This window comes from Zonotrichia leucophrys, chromosome 1A (genome assembly GCF_028769735.1).
Source record: "Zonotrichia leucophrys gambelii isolate GWCS_2022_RI chromosome 1A, RI_Zleu_2.0, whole genome shotgun sequence".
Lineage (NCBI taxonomy): Eukaryota > Metazoa > Chordata > Aves > Passeriformes > Passerellidae > Zonotrichia > Zonotrichia leucophrys.
The window spans coordinates 16,189,644-16,205,455 of NC_088170.1; the positions used below are offsets into that span (position 1 = coordinate 16,189,644).

At 38.5% G+C, this 15,812-nt stretch overlaps 1 protein-coding gene across 3 annotated transcripts in view; it reads right to left on the reverse strand.

Annotated features, from left to right (window-relative positions):
• Positions 1-15,812, reverse strand: part of SCUBE1 (signal peptide, CUB domain and EGF like domain containing 1) — a 208,553-nt gene that overhangs the window by 92,908 nt on the left and 99,833 nt on the right. For all 3 annotated transcript variants that reach the window (XM_064701742.1, XM_064701743.1, XM_064701741.1), the window contains exon 5: positions 1,672-1,797. In XM_064701742.1, the coding sequence (XP_064557812.1) occupies positions 1,672-1,797 (126 nt within the window). The remainder of the gene's footprint in view (positions 1-1,671; positions 1,798-15,812) is intronic.

The following is a 15,812-nucleotide window of genomic DNA, read 5'->3' on the forward strand; positions in this document are numbered from 1 at the left end:
TTTACAAGGGTGTCTTAGACCCTACCTGTCCCTGTTATACAGGGCTACAGACCCAGCTCAGGCTGGCAAGTGTGAAGTGTCTAGCTCTTCAACATAGCTGCACTGAAATGGTTAGCTGTGAAAAAGTTTCTTTTAAAAGTTGAGATTTGGTTTCAGAATTAGGCTGCTATAAATAGCCTGCTGTAATCTCACAATTACTGTCCCAGGCCATCGGGCTACACCTCTGTACTTCTGTGCATCTGGAAGGACTAGAAGTAATTACAAGTAAGTAATAGTTAAGTAAGAACTCTGGATCATACTTGTAGAATGTGCTGTGGGTTTAGAGGTTGATGTGCTTCAAAGTAAGCTCTGCAGCCTTGGAAAACTCAGTGTCCCTACTTAGAAATCTGTCACCAAAAGTTCATTATACTTACAACTACAATTTGAACACCAGAGGGCATTGAATAAATTGAAGTTTTTACTCTAAACACTGAGGCATTTAGAAATAATGTTCCAGAAAAGGCTCTAATCCTCCTGCCATCATCCATTACTGAAACTCGCAAAGAATACAAGAATTTGAGGAAACAAATAATAACAACATTAGTAAACATCCTCCCATACTTCACCAATGTAGCTGACATTGCACTCCAATTAACAGCATGCAATATTCACTTCTAATAAACATTGAGAATGAAAGCTACCATAAAGGCATTTTTCTCTGTGCTTTTGCCTTTGGCCCTGTGTAGCCTCTTAATATAGAGCAGAAATCAGGCTGTAAATACTCTGTGGCACTTCTTTACGGCATTCAAAAGTGATTCTTTTCACTTTGTACTTGTGAACTAACATCATCTATGCGTGTTTACATAGTGAGATCTCAGCAAGAAAAAAAACTGAAGTGTAAGAAAGACTGTCTCAAAAATACTGGCCCTGTGCAAAGCAGCAAACATTTTATGTTGTTTTACTACACTTCTTTTGTCTCTCTCAAAGCTACCAAGTAGGAATGCAAGCTATTGGACTCAGATTTAAGACTCACTGAAGCCATCAGAAAGACTCAGTTCTGAAGCTTTTCGATGACAATGCTGAGGTCAATTATTTGAACCTGTACAGAACAATTTCTAATTTTGTGGGCTAATGAGTATCTGCATCTTTAGCATCCCAGCTTCAAGAATATAACACTCTGGGCTTTTCTCTGAAGAACAGTATATATGATGCAGCTGCATGTTTTCCAAGTAATATTGTAGACTGTGAGCAGTAGAATCAAGACTAGAGCAATAATTTCTGTCTTTTAAAAATATTGAAACTGACACTCTTAATTTGATAGCTCTAGTGGATTTATCATTAAATTAATTGATGCATCCACCTTTGTGGACCTTCAAAATATTGCAAGCCAGAATTCATTATGCTTTATTTGTATTGCTTTACAAGGAAAGCCTGGATCAAACTCATCCTTCACTTTTCTGCATTCATGGGAAAGTAGAAAAGTTATGATTTTGATAACTGAGTAACTGTCAAGATTCTATTATTCAATCCCTCTAATCCATCTCCAAATGCATCTTCTAAGCAAAAAAACCCTCATTACCAAAATTATCAATCACCTTTGGCCAAAACAAATATAACTTCTTGTGGAACACAACAGCAACGAAGAAAACAAGACATTTTGGGGCATTTGAAATTTAATCTTCATCTACCTACATTTGCAGTCCTTCTGGTTTTTCGCAAGTTCAAAGCCAGGTCTACATTCACAGGCAACCCCACCTTTGGGTGTCTCCCGGCAGATGTGTGCACACCCATGATCTTTATTCATACAGTTCATACCCTCTGTGGAAAAGGAAAGAAAAATAGAAAATATTAGTATTAAAATAAAATTGCAAAATAATTATGCATATCCAGTCCTCCAATAATTTTATCTGTAACTTTTATTTTTCATCTGGACCATGTTCCACAGTAGAAAAGAACAGAGCTGAAAGGAGATATATAGTCAACAAAACAGTGTAATAAAAGACAAACATGCTCTGGGGCAAATATGAGCACTACTGTGTGTCTCTGTTTCAAGCAGAAACTTGGGATTTCTGTATTCTGTATCTATAGTCTAATCTTTCATGAAAATATCAGGGATTTAAAGGATACTCCAGGAAGTTGTCTGTCCCACAGAGCTGAATAAGTGATCTGTTATTTTTTTCCTTGTATAAATTCAATGGCTGTTACTGTCTGGTGCATTTTTATATGCCTGCTAATGTGCTTTATATTTTCTAACACACAAAATCTGCCAAATATTATAACCAAGCATTTTTGCTTGGATCCATTTCTTTGCTATTTGTTTTACATCTCAATTCTCTGTCATCCACTGTAAACACAGCACATCTCCAACAAACCAACTACCACTTTTGTCTTTGACTCTATTAAACAAAACACACCAGCTGTTCAACAAGCATCCAAGTGCCATGGGTGGATTCCCGCTAATGTTTATGCCACAGAATAGTATCAACCAGCTTTCTTTTAATCATCACAGAGACAAATTTAGCTTTCTAAACCATGTCAGTGATTTAGATACTGAATGCACCTTATACTCTTGGAGCCTTTCATTACCGTGCTAATTCAAATCCCACATATTCACAGAAATCTTGAACTCAGTTCTTATGGGTCAGCATCTAACATTCCTTGTGTGAACGAAGGCTAGCTAGATTTGCATTACAAAGCCTTCCCAGACTTCCCCTTGGATATCTGACCTGTAAAGGAGAGACAAATTCTCTCAGAATACACTGGCAGAGAATTCCCATTTTAACTCAGCTCGCTACACTGCTGTAAGCAACATCAGCGTGGACTCTGCAACTCATTTGGCACTTTGCAATGTGTCTGCTCCCACCTATTCTAGACTAATTTCTCAAAACTACTCCAGTGCAAAACGTTCAACTTAAACCTTATTATTTAAAATTATTTAAAAAAAAAACTTTAAAATTATTAAACCTATAATGCCAGTGTATTGCAAGTAAATGGGTTTTTTTGTGCCTAGAATTTTGAGGAGGAAACGCTACAAAAAGTCAGTCAGAGATTGCCTCAGGGTGACAGAAGTTAACAGCTTCAAGAAGTTATTCACACTGTTCAGCTTTACCTCTGAGAGGTTTGTATTAGCAGAGTAATGAAAAACACACATCACCAGTCTGATTGGGTATTTTTGTTCACCTCTCCTGCAAAACACACCAGGGTCTTAAATCTCGCCACCTATGAAAACCAATATTATAGACAACAGATGTATTTATTTCTTCTAAATTCCCCTCTGTGTTGTCCTTGAGCCTAAAAACTTGCCAAAAAATAGTAAATTACTACAACTAAGTAAGTTATTCTTTGTAAACTGCAGCCTGGACAACAGATGCTGCCCTGAGATACAACACACACTACATGCTATAATACACCATCCTCCACATCAAAGCGAGGTATGAATGCTTTGTTGGGCTGAACAGATACAAGAAACCTGGGAATGGCCTTATTGAAGGGTTTGAGGCATTTTATAATCTCTTTCTCTCCACTTCTCCCAACAAAGGATTTCAGACACAATGTGTTTGACAAACTGCATTCCTGTGCACTGCGCTATGCTCCGAAAGGGATCTGGGAAAGATAACACATGGCTGATTGAGTCCCACTGCCCAGACTCTGAGAAGAGAGGAATTATAGAGATGAAAGCAGATATTTAATGACCCACAAGTGTAATCAAGCAAGTGATTTTTCAGTGTTTACTTGCAGATACCGAATCTCTGCCTTTATGGGAAGGCAGAAACTGTGCACTGCTGAAAGTATTGGGGGAAATTGAAGATCAAAATCTTTAGAAACAAAAGTGATCCTGATAGTTGTGTGTAAGACCACAATATTTTAGCTACTGTATTAATTATTCCATTTGTGGTATTAATCAGAGTTGTCTAAAAATTATTTCAGTTGCATGTCTAGCTGGAGAATACCATAGAAATCTCCTGAGCCTGAAAATCATTCTTTCAGACAATATAACAGTGAAATGAAAGACCATTATTTTTCAGTCATAAGCAGGAGCCCATGCACAACAAAAATTCTCATTTCAGTATTTTTCAAAATCCCTAAAAATTAATTTATAAGTAATTTCCTAAACAAAACCTTTTTAGCCTGAAAAGATTAGTGAAATAAGAATACAGCAAATTAATATTTTACCTTGCTAAAAATGCAATCTAACCTAAAACTGTGTCTATTTGCAAATAATTTTAATAATTCAAAATTCTAATTTTTCAGCAGATACAGTATTTGTCCAGATGTCTTCTGTATTAATCTACATACACAAATAATTTATGAATCACCATTGATAAAGTTTACTTTTTTGCTAATTGACTCTCGAGGCAATATAGAATCTTTAATGATATGGCACATAAGTCACACTAAAAATACAAAAATATGCTAAGTACCTTTCTAGTACTAATCTTAGCTTCTAAACAAATGCATATAAATAGGAGAGAAAAATATTCCTAAAATGACTTTGTTCAGCATTCTTGAGTAGAATGTAGTCCAAATTTTAAAACAGACGAGAAACACATAAAGCACCTCCAGCATTTTCCTATAAGAAGGTGCACTGCTGGTAGTGAAGAACTGCTCTGGCTGGGTTCACACTGCTGCCACAGGAGCAGTGAGATGTTTGAACTATCGTATCTCTTTGCTCATGCCCTCTGAGAAAGAAAGCTTTGCAATATTTTAGTTAATGTTTAGCAGCCACCTAATGCACACATGCTTTTTCCATAAGGGGTGAAGAGTGGGAATAACAGCATGGGAAAACTTTCCCTAACGTTAAAGGGGGATTTAAGCCTCTCAGTGCCTGCCTTGCTGCTCAGCCCCAGGACAACGGGTGACCCAAGGAGGAGGTGGGCAGTGTGCTCCAGCCTCACAATTGTGGCCAAACTCTCTTTATTTGCAGAAAGGGGTGGAAAACTACTCATTCAAATTAAAAAAAACCAAACAAACAAACAACAAAAAACCAACCCCCCCCCACACACACATTATGATGGGAAAATTGCATGGGATTCTGCTGTTCATTTATCTGTTTGAAGTTTTTCTCTTTATCACCATCAGTCCTCTTAGCAAGAGGTGCCCTGTGCTTCTCATGGCGCCCCTTCCTTGAGCTGGCTAATGCAGGGCAGAAACAGTACAGAGAGGGACAACACCCATGGAACTATTGGAGGCCTCTCCCACATCAGTACAGAATTATGCCCACAGCAGTTTTACCTCAGCATGTTGCACGGCCTGGGCAAAGTATCAGACAATGGATCTTCCATCCAAGCCCTAACCAGAAGGTATTTACAAAACTATTTACAGAACTTGTGACCAGCCTCTCTCTCCATTGTGTGCACATCTGCCTCACTCTGGTTTGGAACACGAGGAGCTGCTCCCAGCCTGTCTTGATTTTTGCAGTGCTCGGTGCATCCCAGCTTCAAGAATTGATGGGACTATGGGTTAAGTGAAAAACCACAGTTCCCAAATGAAGGGAAATATAAAGTGTTGATAAGAGAGTTGATAAGAGAGAAGTCTGTACTCACACACACACATACAAACACAAAATCCTTACTTTATCAGCATGACACTAAAATGTCCAGTGTTGAAATGTTCTAGGTTTTACACATTAACTGTTCATAAAAGCAGTGTCTTAATCCCAAATGCTGCTACTCAAGGTAATCTCTAAAGCCAGCACAAGAATGGGTGCATGTCTCTTCAGCAGTGCTGGCAGAAAGTCAAATAAACTTCTAAAACACAGACACATTCTCAGAAAATTCACCTTACAGACAGCAAAACAAAATCCAATGGAAAATATAAACAGGAAGGGAAATGCCACTTAAGAAAGGAAAACACTGATCTAATTAAACTAAATCCTCTCTCAGCATTTTAGATATGACTTGAGAAACTCTCTTCTATTGCCTTCCTGGATTTTTTCCTGACTCTAAGTTACAAAAGATTGTTCATGGGAGAGTGACAGCCACTGTTATGTATACCTACAATCCACACTCATTTTTGTTCCTAGCCTAGGAGAGATTTGGATGTGAGTCTACTACGTTAATCCAGTCTGCCATCTAGTTATCACAAATCTCTTAATAGTGCTGTTCTGCAAAATGTTCAGTCTGATATAATGGCCTCTCCATTGTATTATGCTCTAAAAATGTTTTCAGCTCAATGGCCCTGAAAGTGCTTGAATCAGGCTGACTGTGACAACTAAAGCATGGATCAGCCTTTATTTCTCATTAACACTGTCTGTTCTCATCTTAATTAAGACTTTTAGCATTTAGCAATTATTTTACCATGTGGCTCATCATATATGCTTAGATTATCCTCCATGTTGCCATGATTTCACTTACTCTGCATTTATATTTCTGCTGTTTTTATACATGCTGAAGCACGCTGATTCCAAACACCTGAAAAAGACCACTTCAAATTGCATCAATAACTTTCAGAATATTTTCAGACTACATGTGCTTGAATGTGCTAAGAAGTTACAAGATACCTTGAACTTAACCCATACATACACACTGACACACCCAGCAGCATTTGCATAATTTACACACAGTCTTGAAAACTACATAATCATATTATCCTTTCTTGTTGCTAAGTTATTTTTAACACAAGGTACACAGTGAGATCTCTTATTAAACTTCACCATATGTAAGATACAAGATACATCTTCAGTAGCAGAGAGAAAAAAGAATATAGGAGGAAACAAGCCAATTCTCATTTTACTTGTTCTGTAAACTATTAACATCATAGGATTTTCTTTTTTGTTCTCTTTTTAAAAATTGTGTAAGAAAATACAGTGCTACAATAAAACACACTGGTCAATGACCAGGCAGTTTAGAAAACTGACAAAGATAACTCCTCTCACAGAGTTCCTACTCTGTGAGGAATGGAAGTCAACCAAAAGACAGCAAGTTTCTGATGGAGGCAGGAACGTGATGTTGGCGAAAATGTGAGATGGCTGTTCTAAGCCATAAGGTACATTATGCATGTATGTTTTTATCTTATAGAAACAGACTGTTAACCTTTTGTCTGGCTTGTGGAAAGCAGCTCCCCATCTACACCTGGGAATGTCCCTGCCTTTTCCTTCTAACTCCAGGATCTCATGTGCATCTCAAGGGTGATGAAAATCAGCATTTGGCTAAACAACCCAATTAGAGTCAACAAATGCAGATGGTCAGATCTTAGGACCATTAAAGCCAAAGGACTGTTTTCCAACAGACTGGATCTGACCTTTATGCTGCACGGTTGCATCAGATCTTCTGGACACTTCTGGCTCCCTAATAAGAACCTGATTCTGGGATGTGAGGAATGTCTGGGTGACCTCTGCTCCCCAGTGAGAGAAGATGTTTTCATCTCAAAACAGAATGTCCTTTCTTGAGGATCAAAACCCCCACCAAGATTTGCTCTCTTCAGCAAGAAAATGGAGGGTGAAACTAATTGGCTGAGGCAGGCATCCTTCCTCAGCTGATCACAACACCACAGGCACAAAGCATCCATCTAGGAACAGACCTTCAGAGCTAAGTGAGAAACCCCACATTGGGGACGCTGGAAATGTAATCATCTATATGAACATCTAATGTTTTTCATACTGTTAAGTGAATGCACACAACATTTTCTTCCCATCCTCATTTCTGAAATAAGTTACTTGGTTCTGCCTAAAATTTTAGGAAAAATAGTTGTTTCAGTGACTACAACTCACCCCACAGTGGTTGGAAAGAAAACAAATAAAGCAGGCAAACTGACCCAAGGAAACAGAATTCTACACTATTAAGTAGGTTGTCTGGAGAAATATCTTGGACATAGTACAAGAAAACAGCTGCTGGTATATTATAAAATAAACAAATTGAAGTTTGTTTAGCAATTGCATGTCTTTTCAGTTTGGATCTGAAATGTGCTTAGGGCCAGCATCTTCAGAAGGCAGACTTGCAGTCTGACAAGATGTTCCTGCTCTGAGTGGCAGCCAGGAAACCACATGGAGAGGGTTTTTGTCTTGAAATTTAGAAATGGGAATGTATCAGAAGTATAACTTCATTCTTTCAGCAGTAAGAGCACAGATTTGCAGTTCTGCAAAGGTGCTGTGGTTTCAGGAGAATGGTGAGAATGAAAGGACCAAGTTTAAGAAAGGAATCATGGAAGTGTGGAAAGGAAACAGATTCCAAAATTGCCAGAAAATGTCATCAATTCCCATAGGACCAAGACAAGAATAAAGAAGACTGCTGAAATCCATCCCATGCTGGTTGTGACCAACTTGTGGCTGTATGATGGCTTTTTGGTGAACACATGAAAGAACGTCTGCAATCTCAATCTGCTTTCCATATTGCAGAGCTACCAAGAGAAGCTGAGGCTTGCTGAAACTGTTTCCAATAGTTTCTGTTACCTTCTCACACACAGATATGGATTATCTAAAAAAAAAAAAAATAAAATCTGCAAGATAGCCCAGAACCTGTGTGCCAATGCTGCTCTGGCAGAATCAACTGTGAGTTTCTGCTAGTGTAGACTTGGCACCTGATGTTAAAGGGAAATAAATGGTAAGGGAAGAAAAAGGTAAGGACAAGAAAAACACGGTCAGCACTACCTGCTTTTAACTTTGCTTCATCTTTAAATAGCAATTCCTTAAAGAGTAAAGCAAAGCAAAAGAAAAGGGAGGTTTTCAGGGAATCACTGCCACACGATGTCCCTGGGCAGAGGGCGGTGACTCTGAGGGGAGACCAGGCCGTGCAGGAGGCAGAGGAGAGAAATGCACTTTCTGCATCTAAGTCTTCACCACCTCTCTTCTATTTCTTGGTGCCTTGGTGGGAGCAAGTTTTGCTATCCTGAGCGCCAGGGCTGTGGTGCAGAGCCAGTGACGGACAGCATCACCACAAGCCTGAGCACCTTCAGTTGGGCAGGGGTAGTGGAACAATCACCTCAGCCCACTCTGGGGTCTCAGACACTCACTCACAACAGCAGGATTGAGGAAACACAAAGAAATCCAGAGTTGGCACAAGAATAAGAAACTGGCAGAAGTTTTAAGAAAGATTCATATGAGGTCTTTGGGCCTCTTAGTTTACTAGAGCTAGGAAAGGTTGTCACACTATTTTCTAGAGTCTCTCTCTTTGTACCTGAATATAATATAGGAAAATTGTACAGCAGAAGATCAGACAATGGCAAGAATTTTTTTTTCCCTCCTGGTCGCAGGAAAATGCAGTATTTAATCAAACATTCATTACCTCTACCAAGTGGAACTTCTCACAAAGATGTAGCAAAGTTTTGAGGTCTCCAATAAAAAGACTTAAAATCATGTCAGAGAGCAGACACTTTCACAAACAGAAATTTAAAAAAATCAATTGAAAAGATGGCTTTTCATTACTGTTTCATAAGAAGGTTTTGAACAGGTTCTAAGCAAAAATTAAATCACAGCAGTATCATTTGTATAAAGATAAGGCAAACAATGGGAGGATAGGACTAAAAATCCCCAACTAAAATATTGTAATTTCTTCCTTCTTCTGCAATATGCACAAGTGACATGAGACAGACAATAGATAGAAATATTCTAGAAATATTTCTAATAAAAGATCTTGAAGATAAATATTTCTAGGGCACTTTTTCAAACACATAGAATACATTCAGATAGATGGAATAAGAGTAAATATTTCAACAACACGTTCCTTTGCAGGAACTCCTTCACATCCCAAACTCTTCCCAGGACAATTTCACAACTTCTTACAAAATAATGTAATTAGCAAAATGATAGAGGGCGTTATAGTATATGGATCTATATATCTTATATACTGTAATAGGTGTATGTATCATTATATATATGCAGCAATCTTTATATATAATGAATATTCATAATTATTTGTGATTCTATATGTACTGATGTATATATAACATATTTAAACTCAAAAATATGTTCTGCAAGGAAAGAAGGCTGCTCACTTTCCTCCAGGTAAATACAGAGCATAATTTTTGTAGTAGGGCTAAACACGATCGAGATCTAAAGCTCATTCTGTCACTTTGTTTCTTACCAAATAAAAAAAGAAACTAAGGAGTTCCTCCATGCTCACTAAGGAGGTTACACTTGTCAAAGATAAAGGCTAAAGCAATAGAGTTTTCAGCTTCCTGTTCAATTTTAGGGAGTCATTTCAGCTTTGGAAAGTTGAATGTGAAGCAACATCCATAGATAGCTGTGCTGTAGCCCCCAGAGCTTCATATTTTCATCAAGATTTTGTGAGCAGAAAAATACAGTGGTCAGTTCTTGTCCAACAACCAAACAGCTGATTTCTACCAGCTGTGGTGACTTCCAGAAAAGTCACATGTAACTTAGAACCAAAATATTAACAGTGTATTTGGAGCCAGAGTGTCAACCACAATTTCTCTCAAAAATAAGACAGTGGCTATATTTAAGTGGTACATCTGCACACAACACAAGTTCATTTTAGGTGCAAAGTGTTCAAGTCCCAGGGTTTGTACAGCCCACTTCCATGCAGCCTTGGCATGCAGGAGGTAGTTTGTTCCTTGGAGAAGTCAAACAGGAAGGTGTGCACCTGGGTGCCAGAAAAAGCACCACAGAGAGCAGAATGGATTTCAAACATTCCCAAGTTCAATACAGTCCCTTCTCCTTTTTCTTACAAAAACACAGATGTATTTCACTGATGAGTCTCTGAGAAATAAACTAATCCATTTTAGAACTGCAGTGGAGTCAAAAAGAATAAAATTGAACCATGCCTTAGAAAATGCTATTGCTTCTAAATGCAAACGTAGCAGGATTTTACATACCTGAGGACAATGGAAGATGAAATATGAAAGCCAAGATATATGTTTGCAAACTGCCTTGTGAGGAAGCAATTCAGCTTCCTATCAAAATGTGTTAAGATGTGTGTAGTGTCTGGGGTAAAAGCAATGTTATCTGGAGTACTGTCATAACTAAAAAACTACTTTAATAAGCTCAGAGTGTTTGACTCCTCCGTCTCCTCTGTCTCTTGACTGATTATTTAGTGAGTCTGGTCCTAGAGCTCATAAATTTCAAAATTCTTTCAACTTTTTTTTTTGTCTTTCTGATCAAAGAAATGTTTATGTATCCTTCCCATACTGTGTCTCTTTAAACCATTGGCTTTTTCAAAGTGTTTTTTATTTTTTAACACCATAATGTGATGTACACAGAGAGGTAAATGATGTCAGAATCCTTTCTGCCCCAAACCAGTCTGTAAATCTTCAGAAAAGCAAAGTTCATGGGTGCCTTTAAAAGGGGCACAATCTGTTTGTGCTTAAAAGAAAGTCCCCTTTTTTTTGTGTGTGCAGAATAACAATGCCAGAATGTGTTATTCCAAAGAACTGTTGCCATGGTGATGCCATCAATAACATCATTTTCTGCATCCTTGTCCTTTAAACACATAAGGAACGCAACAAGCATTGGTAAATGTGAAAAAAGAACAATTACCTTTTCTTTCTCAACAGCAGAGGAAGCCTTTATTCACCTCATCAATAGAAAATTATGTAGAAAGGAATAATAAAGACTGTTACAAGAAGCACCAAGAAGCCTATTAGTGACAAAGGCTTTTTTTTCCTTTCCATGAATAATTACAGCTCTTCAAGAAGAAATCAGCCCAGGCTAAGGACCCTTTGCAAGCTTTAGATGGTAAAACAAACATTTGATTATACAAGGATTTCCCTTTCATGTACCTTTCCAAGGAAAAACAACTAAAATCCAGAGTGAAATGAGAGAGAGAAAACCCAGAGAAACATCTGCTGCAATTAAATTTACAGAACCCTGCCCATTCACCTAAAAGACTCAACAATAAGAGCTAGACTAGTGTCAGAATCAATATAAATTTCAAGCCAGCAGGGTAAAGTTGTCTATAGTGGGAAACTTGGGCTTTTAAAGCCACATAATAACAGGAAGGTATTCCAATTCTGTACAAATGGGATAAACACGATTTCAACACTGGATGTGTTACCAAACAGCTGGAAAACACTGTTCAGTTTAAAACCTCAATGACCAAAGCAAAATTGTAGATACACTTCCTACACAAAGTCAGTTCATAAATAATGGAACCTTTCCAAAGCAGGATTTGACTGCAGGAACTTTTAAGAGTCATACAGCAAATAATTAGGAAGTCCTTCTGAGCCATTACACTTTTGTCATGACTCTGATGGTGGTGTTCAAAGAGGAGCCCTGAACGTGCTGCTTGGTGCTTTCTACATAAAGTAAAGGTCAATGTACCGTGCACTGGCTTGTTTTTATCTTTTGGACCATTCTTTCTGTACCTATACTAGGGTGAGAGGCTGAAGGTGGGTATGGAAAACCTCCTGCTTCCTTCTCCTTGTCGTGTAAGAGAAAAGTGTGGAGGGAAGCAAGAAAGGAGTGATGTGAGTTGGAGATGAGGAATGTGCATGTCCCACAGAGTTAGACGAAAGGGCTAGTAGGGTTAATGACAGCAAAGATACATAGCAGAAAATGGATCAGATTTAAAGCACCAACATGAAATTATTAAGATCATGCAATTCCAAGCTCTTGAGCTGAATTTCAGTGGTCTATGAGTAAAAGATAAGTAGTTAAGCATATGGCCACATTTACAATGGAAATTTTGTGGCGGTTAGGAAAGGGAATTCAAGATGTTTGAATCTTTTCCTGCACACATGATCTTACACTGTCCTTTGATTTCTCACTGCTTCTCCCTCTACCTCTAAAGAGAGATAATGCTTGCTCATTTGGATAGCTCCTTCAGCTTTCCACTTGTCACTGTGGAAATCCTAGAGGGATTGCGACCCAGTAGAGTAGAACAACATATGGAGATGGCAGGAACCAACTATTTTCCCTTCTATTTAGAACTTCTGCAATGTCTTAAAGTGTGCCGCTATTCACTTCAGTTTAAATGCTAACACTGACTGGGTTCTCTTTATTGGAAAAAGAGCTTACACATTCTTTCTAGATTTCAACATATTTAGGAATTGTTTAGAAAACCCTGTGAAAAGACTTTAATACAGCAGCTGATGGTCTAACCCAGCTTATCTGAGGGGCTATTCACCAAATTCTCCAGAAAACAACAACCAGTGAAATCTGTTTCTCAGATCCAAACATTACTCTTTATCTCATAAGCCGAAGGAATAAAAGACAAATTCCTGGAAGGAAATGTTATGATTCCCTTCCCTTCTGACTTGCCTGAGACTTGGAAAGAAAATGTCTACTTTTTGTAATTTCCCAGTTGGCCTTAATAGGCTGAAAACTGAACGGTAATTCCCAGTTTACCAGTCCCTCAGATCAACACTCCTGCACGGCTGTCAGCAAAACAAACCAATTGTTTTGATGAATTGCTAAAAGCCTCTTGAACCCCTCTGAGATCATTTCAAGGCCACTGGAAGTTTATATGCCTAATTTATGAAGTAAGTATTAAAAGTGTACATGTGTCTTATTAAGCAAGAGTTTCCTAACTCTGCTGAACTCTGTGACTGAAAGGACACTTAGTATTAATTACTTGTAGGTTACCTCAGAACTCATGCAATACACAAGGGTCACTTTAGTGTGATACTGTTCTTACAGAGATCTTTGAGAAAATCTCCTCTAATTTTTATTCTGAAGAGAGAAGAAAGCTACTGAGATATTTTGAAATATATGCCAGTACTTACAAATTATTCTCCTTCACCAGTAATTAAAAAAAAAAAATCTTCACAACAATCAGGCATTACCTAAATCATTCCTTTTTTCCATCCCCTGAATCCTCAGACAGAATTTCCTCCATTTGATCCCGTACAATTGTACATTTTTAAGGCAGAAGCAGAAGGAATAATGTTAAAAAAAGAAAAAATAATCAAACTTCCTTATGTTAACCTATTCTAAATACTAATGGTGCTTCTCAAAAGAGAAAGATCTTTCCATCTAGGAATTCCAATCAGGAATATTTGCAGAAAAGTCTGAAGATGAACCCATACATCCATAGTGGCCTGTGGCTGGACTGTTACAAAAATAAAGCCAACTATATAATACTATAATCTGATTAAAACTTCAGATTTTTATGGCCTCTGCAAGGATTCATTCACCTGTACATGATCACAATTTCCCCTTCAAGGGGTGTATTTGCCCTACACTTAGACCACAAAATTATTTTTTAAATGTTCTCAAAGATGGCACTGAAAAGATTTAATGACACCTTTTTTGGCCACAGTCTGCAAAACAAAAGCTAGCAAATATGTCTTACAGCTGCTCTTTCATCACCTTGGAGGTAACAGAGTAGGCTTTTTGTGACACATCTTTGCTAAGAAACTTGCCAGATCCTTGGCTGAGAGAAAAATAAAAGCTGTAAGTGTGTGATCATTTCTCAGATGGAGAAAGCAAATGAGAGCTGGGTCTTAGAGGCAAAATAAGGAGCTGACAGAGGCTGGACAGGCATGAAGGGACAGTCAGTCATTGTCCCTGAGTCAGAGGCCTGCAGGGAACATGAGGAATAATGCTGGCACTCAGCATATAAACAGTCAGCAGACAGGGTAACAGTCCATGCTGGAGAAGGAAAGGAAAGCCCCATCAAGGGAAGGAAAGCAAAGCTGTTTTTGATGAAGTGCTGGAAGCGATCTAGAGTGAATATGGAATAGGGAAAGTAGTGTGCTGAATAGTCCAGTAAGCTACATTCTTTGCACCTAGGAAAACAGGAAAAAATCAGAAGAAAATACTGAAAGAGTAGGATAAAGGAGTAGTAAGTGGAAAGTCTAGCAGACAGAAGCATTCACTGTCCAGAGCCTACAGCTTCACCAGGAAAAGGTGTGCCACTGAGTTTTCCCATATTCCTCAATGACAGGGCATGACAATGGGAAGGCTTGACTTCATCTACTACATTCTCACCACAGCTCTGTGTGCCCAGGCTGCTTGTGGGACGACATCAGACTGAAAAAACATAAGCATTCTTCTCTGCCATTGGCATAAGAGCCATCATTATCAACAGTCAGTAAAGCATAACACTGGAAACTCTGTATGTTTAGAAGCAAAGTACTGGGCAAACAACCTGTGATACAAGCAGGAGTTTCAGGCTCCAGGTAAGGTAAGATACTGAGATCAGCATTCTTGAGTCCTTATGAAGTGGAGTTCTTTGTGGGTTTGAAAGTATGTTTCTAACTGGCTGTGTTATTACCATAACTTGGAATTATTTGTAGATCTGGAAAGTTCCCACAGGGTGTGGTCTGTATGCCATTTTAATACATGTCATATTGTTGGGTTTGGGCATCACTCGTGGGCTTTTTTCTACACTCATTGAAACAATGAAAGAGGCAAAGAACACATACTTGGGTCTGACTTCAAATTTAAAAATCGAGTTTGATGGTAATCCACATCCTAGAAAATTACACGGTACCACAATCTGAATTAAACACAACATATGCAGAACAAGCTCCACCTACATCACTTGGCCAGCCAAAGAAGAGAACACAATGCTATTTGAGGATTGTGTTTACCAGATTGGAAGTGCTCCCTCTTTGTGCTTCCAAAAGTGATGAAGAAGACTGGTCTAGTGGGGGATACCAGAGAGAACTGGGACAACACTCCCTAAGCCTTTCAGAGCTGCTACAGGAAACCTTTCTTCTTCCCCTCTGACTGAAATTCTTCTGTGAAACTGCTTTTATGACTTCGCCTTCACAAATTGCTCATGCAGGTTTATAGGTCTGGCACATCTGCTAAACAAGAGTATGTCCCACCCCAGACTAACAACTGTGAACTTCCCAGCACTAGGAAGCCATTCCACATGACTTACAACATGTCACTGAACTTCCATCTCCAACTTCATGGCATGAGCAAACACACAGAGATTCTCCTTCTGTTATGAAACCCTACTGGCAGCCACTCTACTTTCTCCCTCCACTAT